Raw genomic sequence first — 12,437 nt, 5'->3', positions numbered from 1 at the left:
GGAACGTTGTGTAGCGCATGCGCGGCGCAGAGGCGTTCGAAACGACGTGACGTTCAGGAACTCGGGGTAGAATAGAAAACTACAAAAGCCCAACCTCTGTAACTTTCGCCAGAGGCGGCCAGAAGAGGACGATATAGTTGCGTTGAAGTAGAGGAATGTCGCATCTCTCTTTTTGACACCACTTTCTCATAACGTACAGCCATTCTTTTTTTGCAAAGAAGGCCGTTTGTGCAGGCCATGTCTGGGATACAGTACAAATAAAATTGCATGGGTCCTTCAGGTACAAAAGGAAAAACAATGTTTTACAACATCTGATGTAGTAATGACAGATGTGCTGATATTTGGACCGATTTACTGTTTGTGGGAATGTTCATCGTCATCTTCTGCCAGTTGATGAGCATTTCACGGATCATACCTCGGTGATCGAACTAAATGTGGCGTTCCAGTAGAGGAGGAAAAGAGGATATCGCCTAAAAAAGAATACGTATTTAAATCTATTTACCGTAATCTCGTTCGCAAGTGAAATTAAACCTATGGAAATCCGGTTTTGAAAATATAAAAAGTCACCCAGGAAGCACAAATTTCTCCACTGCGAGACTAATAAAGGCAAATCCAATCCAATCCAAAACTCTGTGAGGAATTAACAAACAGAACAGTGCATGATGTGACGGGAATAAACCGTTTAAATCTAAGGGACACTCAAACGAATTAAAGTGCATATCTTGAAATTGGTCTGTATTTAAAGAGTTAACACGAGAGATGACTTCACCCTTTCTCCCACCCCACTGCCCAATACCCACCAACCAAAGCCCCTCGGTCCACTCCTCCCTTTCATTCTCTAGTCTCTTCACACAGCACACACGCACACACACACACACACACACACACACACACACACACACACACACACACACACACACACACACACACACACACACACACACACACACACACACACACACACACACAAACGCACACAACACACACGCACACACCCTCCTTGTCTTCCCCCTTTAATAGCTCTGACGGCCAGGCAGCAGCTTCACTTGTCAGGTCCACTCTCAGTGTCCACCACTTGCATCCTTTCTGCAATGGACCTGCACACCACTACACACTACCGTCACATGGCCCAGGAGAAGCACCAAATGCTGGACCTCAACCGCCGGCTGCAGAGCTATCTAAGCCGGGTCAAGGTCCTGGAGGAGGAAAACATGATGCTGGCTCAAGAGATCCAAGCCCATCGGCACGACCACCACGGAGCCTCGGTGAGGGAGAAGAATTTGAAAGAAGATCTCCATCTGGCCAGAGCGGAGCTAGACAAGGTGTGGAGGGAGCAGGTGTACACTCAGATGGAGGTCTGCAAATTAAGTGAGGAAATCCAGATGGTCGAGCATCACTGGCAGAAAGAGGCATTGGCTCAAGCGGAGGTCATGGCGCAAATAGAGGTGAGCAGGAAGGAGCTGGAGGAGGAACACGGGGCTCAGAGGTGGCTCAGGGAGAAAATCAAGCAATTGGAGGAGGAAATGGATCACCTGGTTCGGAACCACCAAGCACAGGTGGCCCACTTGCAAACCACAGTGAGCCATTCAATACCACTACGTACCACTCCAAATCTGGACCTCCTTCAGCTGGAGCAGGAGCTCAACCAACAGGCCTCCAGGGCATGGCATGAGATGGCGGAAGTCTACCAAGGACAGTTAGACCAACTGGAGGACAGCCTGAAGGAGACATCAGCACATTTGAGTCAGGTGGAGCACCACAAGAGTGAGTACCAGACCCATCTGAGGGCCCTGGAGAGAGAGCGGATCTCCGTAGGGGATGTTAGGAGGCAACTGGAGGAGACGGCGCATCAGCAAAGGGAAGAACACAGACAATACATAAACACACTTCAGGTGAAGCAACCACAATAATCGAAATGTTTCATAAAGTTTTGTTTTAGATATCAATTGTATGTCAATGAGTACATTGAGTGTCCAGTGACTACTTAATAAAATGTGCATCTCAATAAATTCAAATACAGTGATTATCTTGGCATACAAGTGACCGGACTTCTTCAAAAACAATGTAAATATAATTGTATGGTATAAATTTACAACTACACAGCTTTGCTTTGTACTGAATACAAGTTCAATATCTTACTCAAAACTCAACTTTGAACTTAAATTCAAAATCATACTGTCACTGTTTTACTAACCTTTTGCCAATTTTCGACTGACTGTCAATTCAAATGACTCTCATAGTCAGTCATTCGGATCACTGCAGTTTCCTTCCGTGGATTTAAATATCACACCAAGAAATGGACCCCCATATGATCCACTGCTATGTTTATACTTCCTGTCCACGAAGTAGGCAGTGTATCCTATTGTGCCGACTTGTGATCATTCCCAGTTGCCCTCTTCCTCATCAGGAAGCCCAACAACAATCGAATAATGCAAACGGATTCCTGTCTGTTTGACAAGTGACCTGCAGGAGTCATCTAATCATCGAAACTAAGCTTAGACATTTCACCCCTTTAACCCCCATCTCATATTGGTGTCGTATGTACAGGAGCACTGGGAGTGTGTAGAGAAGGAGAAAGAGCATCTGGGCCAGCAGCTTGATCGGCTGGTGCAGGAGAACCGAGGCCTACTACAGCAGAAGATGTCGCTGGGCCTGGAGGTGGTCACCTACAGGTAGAAAATAAAACAATACCTTCTGGATGCCTGATAAGATCTCACGTCCAACATAATCATCATCCCAACAAAGGCTGGGAGTCAAGACACCTTTGTCATTTTTGTATGGGAGTTTAGCAGTCAAATAAGACATATAGCAGTCAGTGTTTGTAAAAAAATATTTAGACTACTGCAATAACGCAACAACAAAATAACAACATAAAATCTCTGTAAAATGCTTCGAGAACTTCTGAACTGATATGAATAAGAGGAACAGGCATAGTTAGACAAAGAGTGTGTTTCACATGGATTTAAATGTGATTTGGTAATTCTGAACACAACATTTGTGCTAGCAAGAGGGTGTGCATACTTGTGCAACCACGTTATTCAGTTGGTGACCATTCCCGGACAAATATAGAATCAACTTTAAAATTCTGCTTTATACATTTAAACCTATCCATGACCTTGCCCCCCTTACCTATCTGGCCTTCTTCAAATTTCTATTCCCTCTCGTTCCCTCAGATCCTCTTCCTCCCTTCACCTCGGTATGCCCCCCCCCCCTGCCCGTCTCAGCACGATGGGGGACAGGGCTTTCAGCTGCTCTGCCCCCAAACTCTGGAATTTACTTCCACCCAACATTCATACCATTGATTCTCTTCCCACCTTCAAATCCCATCTCAAAACCCACCTATTTAAAATCGCATTTTCTGTGTAGCTCTTTCTCTTGTTTCTATTTATAACTGTATTTTATCTATTGTATTCTATTTGTGATTGTATTTTATTTATTATTGTACCTATGCTTGTCTGTGACTAAAGTGTCCTTGAGAGCATTGAAAGGCGCTTAAAATGAAGTGTATTATTATTATTCCTTCCCTTCTTGAAAATATTTGAGAAAAAAAAACTTTCAATTGAGTCGCACGGGTTAAAGATCATATTAATGGTGGGAAATATTTCAATTGGGTATATCTAGCATATGAACAAGGATGTGTAGACCTTTTACACCCACTGTATTTACCCAATGATATACCGCACACCAGTCCAGGGTGCTGCTCTTGTAAAAAATAAAGTCAACAACACAATAAATCAACTGGCTCCTTGAGTTCATCTGTGAGCCAGAGAGGGTTTGCCTTGTATCCGGTAATAGATATGACACACGTATAAAGCGCGACCGTGTGACCAAGTGTGATCGAGTCACTCCAATCCAAACTGGATCTTCCCCAGCCAAATAACATTCAAGGCTGCAGCTGTTTGGGACTCCAAAGGTCACGTCCTTGAAGCAGCAGCCCGAGTTGCCCTGCTGCCGCCAATGACCTCAATCCACTATGGAGCCTGAAAGTGCAACCCCCCCCCCCCTTAGTGCCCCGTCATATCATAAAACACACAAATCCATCATCTAACAACCAAGCCCCCCCCCCCCCCCACCCCCAATATATTGACCCATACAACTCATACATTTATGAGCTGTGGGATTCCAGAATAACACCAGGGAACCGATATATGACATTTAACACTATTTGCATATGACTCAATCATTAGACCTTCAAGATTAAATTCCAGATAAGACTGGCACACATCCTCCCAAAAACAAACAAACAAACAAACAAACAAACAAACAAAGCAAACAAAGTACTAAGACTATGACTATTTAAGGGCATTCATAGTGAATCGGAATGCCATTACTCTGTTCCAGCCACCGCCTCCCCTAAACAATAAAAAAAACACCGCCTCTTGTACTTTGTGAAAATACAAATATTGATATAATTCAACAAAAAATTGAAGAATTAAACGTTTTTCTCAATGCTTTTTTTACTTCACTTCAATGGACATTGTGATTCTCCTTCTGCCACCAGGGGCAGTATATGTTTAATCAAAGGTTTAATTTTCATAAATTTAATGTTCGTAAACCGAAAAGTTCGTAAGGCAAGGCGTTCGTAAACCGAGGCCCCACTGTATACTGATATAGATGGAAATACAAGTATAGTCACAAGTCCTCAGCTCTGATAGCTCTTCTATCCAGAGGGTAAATAATACTTGCTCCTGAGTATTGTTAAATTATAGTGACTGTTGACGTGTCAGGACTCTTTTATCACATGGCACGACTATTCATTTAGTGAGTTTATGACTTAAACTTGGAGACAAAAAAATGTGATTTAGTGATTAAGCTAATAATTATCAGGAGACATTTTGTGTTTGTGTGTGTGTGTGTATGTGTGTGTGTGTGTCTAACCAATAGTGGGAACCTTTCCTTCATTACCATAACACCGACTGCACACTTACCTTCCTCCCAGGCAGAGCTTCATGGGTCCAAGTTGAGCATCTTTTTTATTCTGCTGTTTTTGCAGAGCTCTGCTGGATGGTGAGGGCCTGCGGCGAGATGATGTCTCTCTTCTGAAAGACTCCAGAAATATTACACTAAAAGGTACACATGCCAGGATGTCATCATCACCTGCATAGCTACAGACACTAAATGGATGTTTTTTGTCTTCATAAAATTAACATTGAAGAGCAAGACTACACTAGATCATTTTATTTTTAATTTTTTTAAATTTTAATTCATTTATTTTTTCCTGCCGCTGTTTGGTTGGGACAAGTCACATAGTTGTGTTTTAGTACATCATCCATTCTGAGTTCATTATTTGGCAGAATTAATGAATTAAAGTGCCACATAAATGTCTACTTTGCCAATGAAATCACGACTCGTGAAACACCAACTGCAAAAACATCCCTAACATTATACCAGTTGAACTAATGGGCCTTCACTTCAATCTCATCCAATTTATTCAGATTAGGAGGTTTCTATGGGGGTTGGTTTTTATCCAAGGAGCAGCAGAGGACATGCACAAAGCAAGAGGCACCTAATGGAAATGCACCATAAGAAAACGGCGATCAATAGTGTCCATTAGTGTGGGGGCTCTGTAGTGGAGCTGGCTTTTAACGATAGCTCACTTCCATGGCACTGAGCAAGCCAGCAATGCAATTACATCTTAGTTGTAAGGTCATATTTTACAATATCTACATATTTGTAATATATTGACAGCATGTTCTCTCCCACAGACATGCCTGTGAAGCCTTTACAAGGGAATTACAAACTGCCTGCTCGCTGTAACACCATCGCGTCTGCCAGAAGAGCACCGATAACTTCAACGACACACTTGCAAAGCAAGCCCGTAACCGTTAGCCAAACTCGCAAAGGTGAAGATACGATGGTGGCCAAACAAGAATGTCCTTATCCCAAAATACTGCACGATGGAGCAGTGGAAAGGTTCAGAGCACAGGAAGTGGATGAAAAAGAAGAAGACATATCTTCTCCTGTTGGGGATGAACATGAGCAACATCCTGCTGAACTTGCAGAAGAGGAATATAGTGAGGAAAAGGACGATACAGCATCTTTCGGATTTCAGGTCCAGTCAAAATCACCAAAGAGTGAAGGGCTAGAGTCAAAAATCATTGAAGAGAAGAATAAGATCACCCCACACCACTCAAGCTCCCACACATCAAAAACAGAACTTCTGACAATGACAGAGGAGATATTCAGTTCCGCTGCAAGAGTGGCATGCGAGCCATGCACGGTGGAAGATGAGCAGGAACAAACATCAAGTTCTGGAACAGAAGCATTCCTGGAACCCACCCTGGAATTCAAGACCAGCAGTCCATTTTCTAAAGATGAGTTCAACCCAATAGATGAGATAAAACAGGAAATAAGCCACTCCACCCTGGGCATGACTGAAACAGAAGCAGTGGACATTTTGTATCCGGATGCAGAAGAGATGGACACATGGGACAGCGTGATTGAAAAGAAGATCCATGTTGAGTTAAGTCAACCCAAACCAGAAGCAGAAAGTCGGTTTGCGGAACCAGAAGAGGACATCTTAAAAAGAAGTTCTGAGCTAAGAGGAGGTGAAATGAAGCTGCAAGATGATGAGGTTTGGCTTCAATGTGAAAAAAGGTCTCAACATTCTGATGATATAGACTTAAATAAAGAGAACGAGGACTCCCAAAATGTCTCAGTATCCTGGCGAACAGAGCTAGAGAGTGACAGCTATGCTCAAGAGAACACACTGGCAGATGCACGTCCACTCATCCGGTACGCCAGTGACGAGACGGATGTCAACACACAAGCGTCATTTGTGGACGAAAGTGAGTCCAGTGATGGTGAGTATGATAGGCAGACAGGAGAAGCAAGTGAACCTGATTGGAACAAAAGCAAGGCCAAAAACTTTGGAACCATGGAGGATTTTTGTGAGGAAGGTGATGAAGAGAGGGTAGAAAATGATATAAAATATGATCAGGAAGCTTCTAGAATGGAAAAACAAACCTTGAAAATCAGTGAGGACCATTGCGATGAAGAAGTAGCGGCAGGTTTCGATCATGTGGAACTCGAGACAGACCAACTTGTGGAGCATGAATTGGAAAATATTTCAATTGACAGCTACGCTTGCCACTTTACTGAAGAGGTGGCCAATGAGAGGCAAGTGGTGCTTCCTGAGGATGACAAAGAGGCCTATGGAAAAGTAACCATGAAACAAGAAGTCATTACGGGCATACAAGTCACACACAACCTGGACTTTATGGATTCCATTCAACCTCAGAGGTGGCAGGGGGTGGAAGAGGAGGAGGTCCACGATGGAATGATGATAAAGGAACAAGAAGCAATTCCAGAATCTGATGTCCAAATGGAAAGTAACTTGGATCTTAGGGATTCTATTCAGCCTCAGACTCTGGAGGAGGTGGAAGTCGTGAAGAGCCAAGATACAACGAAAATGGGAGAAGAACTCATGATGGAAACTGAATTCAAAATAGAATGCAACCAGGTTTTAAGGGATTCTGTGCAGCCTCTAGGGGACTCTTCGAACGATGATGTCAAGGGAAAGGTGGAAGAGCATGAGGTCCAAGATTGTATAATGACCACGGAACAAGATGTCATCATTGAATATGACACCCAAGTGGAGAGTAACCAGGACATCAGGAATTTCGTCTCGCCTCAGGTGAATACTGTGGATCATGAGAAGAAGGTCCAGGATGAAATGATGACCATGGAATATGAAGAGAAATTCATAGGGAACCTGCCATCCGGCATGAATTCTGATGTCAAAGTAGAAGATGATCAGCAATTCCAGGACTCAATCATGCATCGGTTGGACACTCCAGATGAGGAGGAGGGAAAAAAGATGAAAGAGAAGGAGGACCCAGGATGAACAAGAAAGAATCCCAGAATCTGATATCGAAGTGGACAGCAAACTGGACATTAAGGATTCTGTTCAGCCTCAAACGTTGGAGGAGGTGAAAGTGGTGGGGGTCCAAGATGCAATGATGAAGATGGGACAAGAATTCATCAAAGAATCTGAACTCAAAGTGGAGTGTGACCAGGTTCATAAGGATTCCATCCAGACTCAGATGGACTCTTCAAATGGGAATGCCAAGGAAAATTTGGAATTTCAGGAGGCCCGAGAACGAATAATAACCATGGAACAAGAAGTTACCATGGAACATAACCAGGACACCAGGAGTTTGGTCCCGCCGCAGATTGACATTGTCGATGATGTCGATAAGATAATGAGAGTAGAACACGAAGACGCCGGCAAAGGGAAATTACCATCCTGCATGGATCCTGACATCCACATCCAAGATGATCTGGATCTTGAGAATTTAATCCCACCTCAGTTGGACAATCAAGAGGAGGGCAAGTCTCCTTATAATGAAGACATAGTTCAGGTTGAAATAATGACCATGGAACAAGAGGCTGACAAAGTGAGCTCGCCATCCGACATAGATCCTGATGTCCAAGTAGAAGACAATCTCGACCTTAGTGATTTCATCCCTCCGAAGGTGGAATCACCGGATGAGCATGTGAAGGAGGTCCCAGATGAAATATTGAAACAAGAAGAAGCACAGAAAGTGTACTCATTGTCTTGCATGGAATCTAAAGTCCAATTTGAACAGAATTTGAATTTGGTGCAGCCTCAGTTGGACACTCCAGATGATGGAAAGAAAGTCCAGGATGAAATAATGACCACAGAAGAAATTAGCAAAGAATCTGCCATCCAAGTAGAACATAACCAGACCATCATGAGTTTGTTCCCGCTCCAGATTGAGACTATGAATGATGAGAAGGTCGAGAATGAAATAATGAGCGTAGAACACAAAGAGACGGCTAAAGAGAAGTTGTCATCCCGCATGGATCCTGATGTCCAGATAAATGATGATCTGAAGCTTGAAGACTTGATCCCGCCTCAGTTGGACACGCCAGAGGATGATGAGAAAAGAGGGATGGAAGAGAAGGAGGTCCAACATAGAACATTGGGACAAGAAGAAACACAGAAAGTGCCCTATCTTTCCTGCACAGAATCTGATGTCCAATTGGAACACAATCTAAATTTGGTGCAGCCTCAGTTGGATTCTACAGTTGATGAAGAAAAACTCCAAGAGGAAATCATGCCCACGGAACAAGAAGAGACTGACAAAGTGAGCTCGTCATCCTATATGGATCCTGATGTCCAAGTAGAAGGGAATCTGGACCACAGTGATTTCATCACTCCTCAGGTGGACTCACCGGATGACCATGTGATGGAGGTCCAAGATGAAATATTGAAACAAGAAAAATCACAAAACGTGTATCTGCTATCCTGCATGGAATCTGAAGTCCAAGTGGAACACAATCGGAACTTTTTTCAACCTCAGCTGGACTTTCCAGATCGAGAGAAAGTTCAGCATGAAATAACAACCACAGAACAAGAAGAGGCCAACAAGCTGAACGTACCATCTTGCGCGTATCTTGAAGCCCAAGCAGAAGACGATTTAGACCTCAGGGATTTTGTCCAATCTCACTTGGACTCTCCACCTAACTATTTGGAAGAAGATCAGGATCTAACCTCCAACCAACAAAATGCTGTAAATATAAACTTACCAGACAGCGGATATCTCCAAGATGAAGCGAAGTTTAAACAAGATTTCCAAGATTCCTTCAAAGCTTCAGAGAAAACAAAGGATGACTTTGAGTCTAATGTTTCCATGGTGACACATGCTGATGAAACCTTTAGCGAGGTCCCTAGTGGGCTTGACTGGGTAGGAGAAGTTGAAAAAGAGCTTCAGGAGAAGCTAGAGTGTCAATCTCAGAACCAAAAAGGTTTCCTCCAACACTATACTTACTCCGTGGAAGAAGACAATGTCAACATTCTAGCAGATAAATGGAATATTGTGGAGGACACAAGCGCGGACCTTGACATCAGTCATACAAAAGATGAAGCGGAATCTTTTGTGAGCCATCTTTGTGATGAAATTGGTAATGGTGAAAATGCCATCACATTTGGCGAGAAGCCCGTTGAGATTTCCCTGAAGACTGCATCCAAAGAATCTTTCGTCTTTGCTATGAAGGACTTTGTGTCAAAATTTCCAAAACCCAATGGCAAAGATAACCAGAACCTTTGGACTACCCTTGCAGCAGACAAATGGAATGTTCCGGAGAAAGTCAATGAGGATGTTAACATCAAACATCCAAAACATAAAGAAGAATTTGGTGTGACTCATATTGATGAAGAAGCAGGAGATGGCGCGTCCAAATTTGAAGTGAAACCCGTTGCAATCTCCTCAGAGATTCCAACTGAGGACAGCATCTTTGCTGAGCAAGACTCTTTGCCCGAATCCCGCAACACCAATGTCAAAGACAAGCGGGACTCCTGGGCGTCGTCCATGGAGGTGGCCACCGCTTATGGATCAGATGACACTTCCATGGTCATGTCTGGCATTCATGACATGGAGTTTGGTAATGAGTTGGACTGGGGGAAGGCAGTCAATGGGAGTTCTGCCCATGGTTGTGCCGCTAAGAAGGAGGATCATTTGACCAGGGTGTCAATGCATTCTGAAGAATCTGAGGTTCAGGGAGGGTCCTGGTCATCTGGGGATGAATAAACTGGTGTTTCTGAAAATGTAACATTTGAAAGAAGGACAGCAAGAAATCATCAATTATAGTTGGTGTGATAGTTTACCTGTGAAAATGGATGACTCATTTCTTCCATTTTTTTGCTGCTCGATGTGTGTTAAAATAGCAGTTGTTTTAAAGGACAACCGACGTCTCCGGACAAGTTGTGTCCATAATTTGTAAAATGGCTTCAAATGACTTCTACTGAACGGATTTTACAAAGCCGCAGATAGCTATATTTTACGTTTTAAGACTCGCGCTGAACATTCAGGAAGTCTTGTTTTTGAGTTGGTGACAAGTCTGTATGTGACGTCACTAAAGGACCCCCCCCCCCCCCCCGGCCGACAAAAAGACACATTGTAGCAGTCCATCACATCAATGTATTTTGCTGTACTGTTTGTCTGAAAACCTTGATGTTGCACTCAAAAGCCGCCAGAAGAGGGCATCCAAGCTCCATGGAAGGAATTTATCAGCCTGTGGAAACGGGCTGATTCATTCCTCACGGGAGCAGGTCGCCATTTTTGGGTGTGACATTCCCCCCACCCGTTTGCCTCAAAATGACACAGAATAAATTCTTTAATCGATTGCAAACTTGTATGCTTTCCTCTTCAGAACTATTTGAATCATATTCATAACTGGATGTGTAACAAGAAAGCATATTCTCTGAATCTGAAGCCATTGTTTTGATTTTTCAGCAATGCAACACGTCTTGGCGTGAGGTCCCGAACTGGGGGCGGGACTTTCTGAAACTGCCCAATTCGCAGCTCAATTTTATGCAGATTTTGGACACTTAAAGTCATTTTTATTGGTGTTTTGCATTTGACTAAAAATATCAGCCTGCTGTTTTGGGTATTTTAGATGCTATAAAACTTTTTTTTTTAAAAAATGGTGTTGGTTGTCCTTTAAGCTAGCTGGCTTTCGTTTGACAAAATGCAATGTTTTTAGTTGACTATTTTTGTGTTTAAGTATACAATGTTGAGTTGGAATTTATCAGTTCTCTTTGCCTGATGTTTGTGTTTCAGGCCCTTGAGTGGAGAGTGAATCATTGATTACCTATTATTGATCGAATTGAGCTCATGTTTCATGTTTCACTTCCTTGCTGTGATCAATAATAGCAGATTGCATGACCAAAAAAAACCCACCCAGCAAGAAATGTTTTTATTTCGTTTTTTTTTTCCATGACCAACAAATCTGAATTGTTTGAACGATTGATTGACTGATTAGACTGTAGAGTCAACAGTACATTTAAATCCAATAAATGTCATGACAAGATACTCACCATGTTGTGTTGTCTTTTTGCAATCAAATACCATTGTAATACAAATGATTTTATGGCGGGTTAGCTCAGAGTTAATAATTTTGCTGAAAAAGATTTGAGATAATTTTAAGGCAGATCTCCTCTGTGAAATACAACCGGGCCTTTTAGATTTTTGGGTGTGATTTTGGACAAATAATAAGAATATTAAGTGTCAGAGAACTAAAGGAACATTTCGGTGAAGGGGCGGTGAGTAAAAAATGCCCGAAAGAGAGCAAGCAATGTGTGACTTTGCCGAATTGACTTTTTACCCATCAAAATTAAAATGCAACAACGCCCCCCACCTCATCCTCATCTTCATCACATTTCATCAGTAGCCCAGTGAACAATGCTAGCTCACCTACTCCTCACTGCCTTTATTTATTCAATGACAGGAAGTAAAAAGGTCCAGTGAATGAGTGACTTTTCAATTTTCCAATGAATATTTGAATGAATGTCATTTGACAATTACTGGATTTCCTTATGAGGGTCGCAGGCATGTCGGGTACCCATCCCAGCTGTCGGCGGGGGCATCCTGGACTTTTTGCCAACCAATCGCACGGCACATATAGACAAA

At 42.8% G+C, this 12,437-nt stretch overlaps 1 protein-coding gene across 1 annotated transcript; it reads left to right on the top strand.

Annotated features, from left to right (window-relative positions):
* The first annotated feature begins 888 nt into the window (after window positions 1–888).
* nes (nestin) lies at window positions 889–11,838 on the top strand. The gene is given in 5 exon segments (XM_088999047.1): window positions 889–1,892; window positions 2,548–2,672; window positions 4,994–5,070; window positions 5,706–7,833; window positions 7,835–11,838. Coding segments are annotated over 5 exon segments (5,853 nt in total). The 5' UTR covers window positions 889–1,091; the 3' UTR covers window positions 10,557–11,838.
* Window positions 11,839–12,437: the final 599 nt, after the last annotated feature.

Source organism: Hippocampus bargibanti, linkage group LG06 (assembly GCF_051943395.1).
Source record: "Hippocampus bargibanti isolate YZ-2025 linkage group LG06, ASM5194339v1, whole genome shotgun sequence".
Lineage (NCBI taxonomy): Eukaryota > Metazoa > Chordata > Actinopteri > Syngnathiformes > Syngnathidae > Hippocampus > Hippocampus bargibanti.
This window is presented reverse-complemented; position numbering and strand designations above follow the sequence as displayed.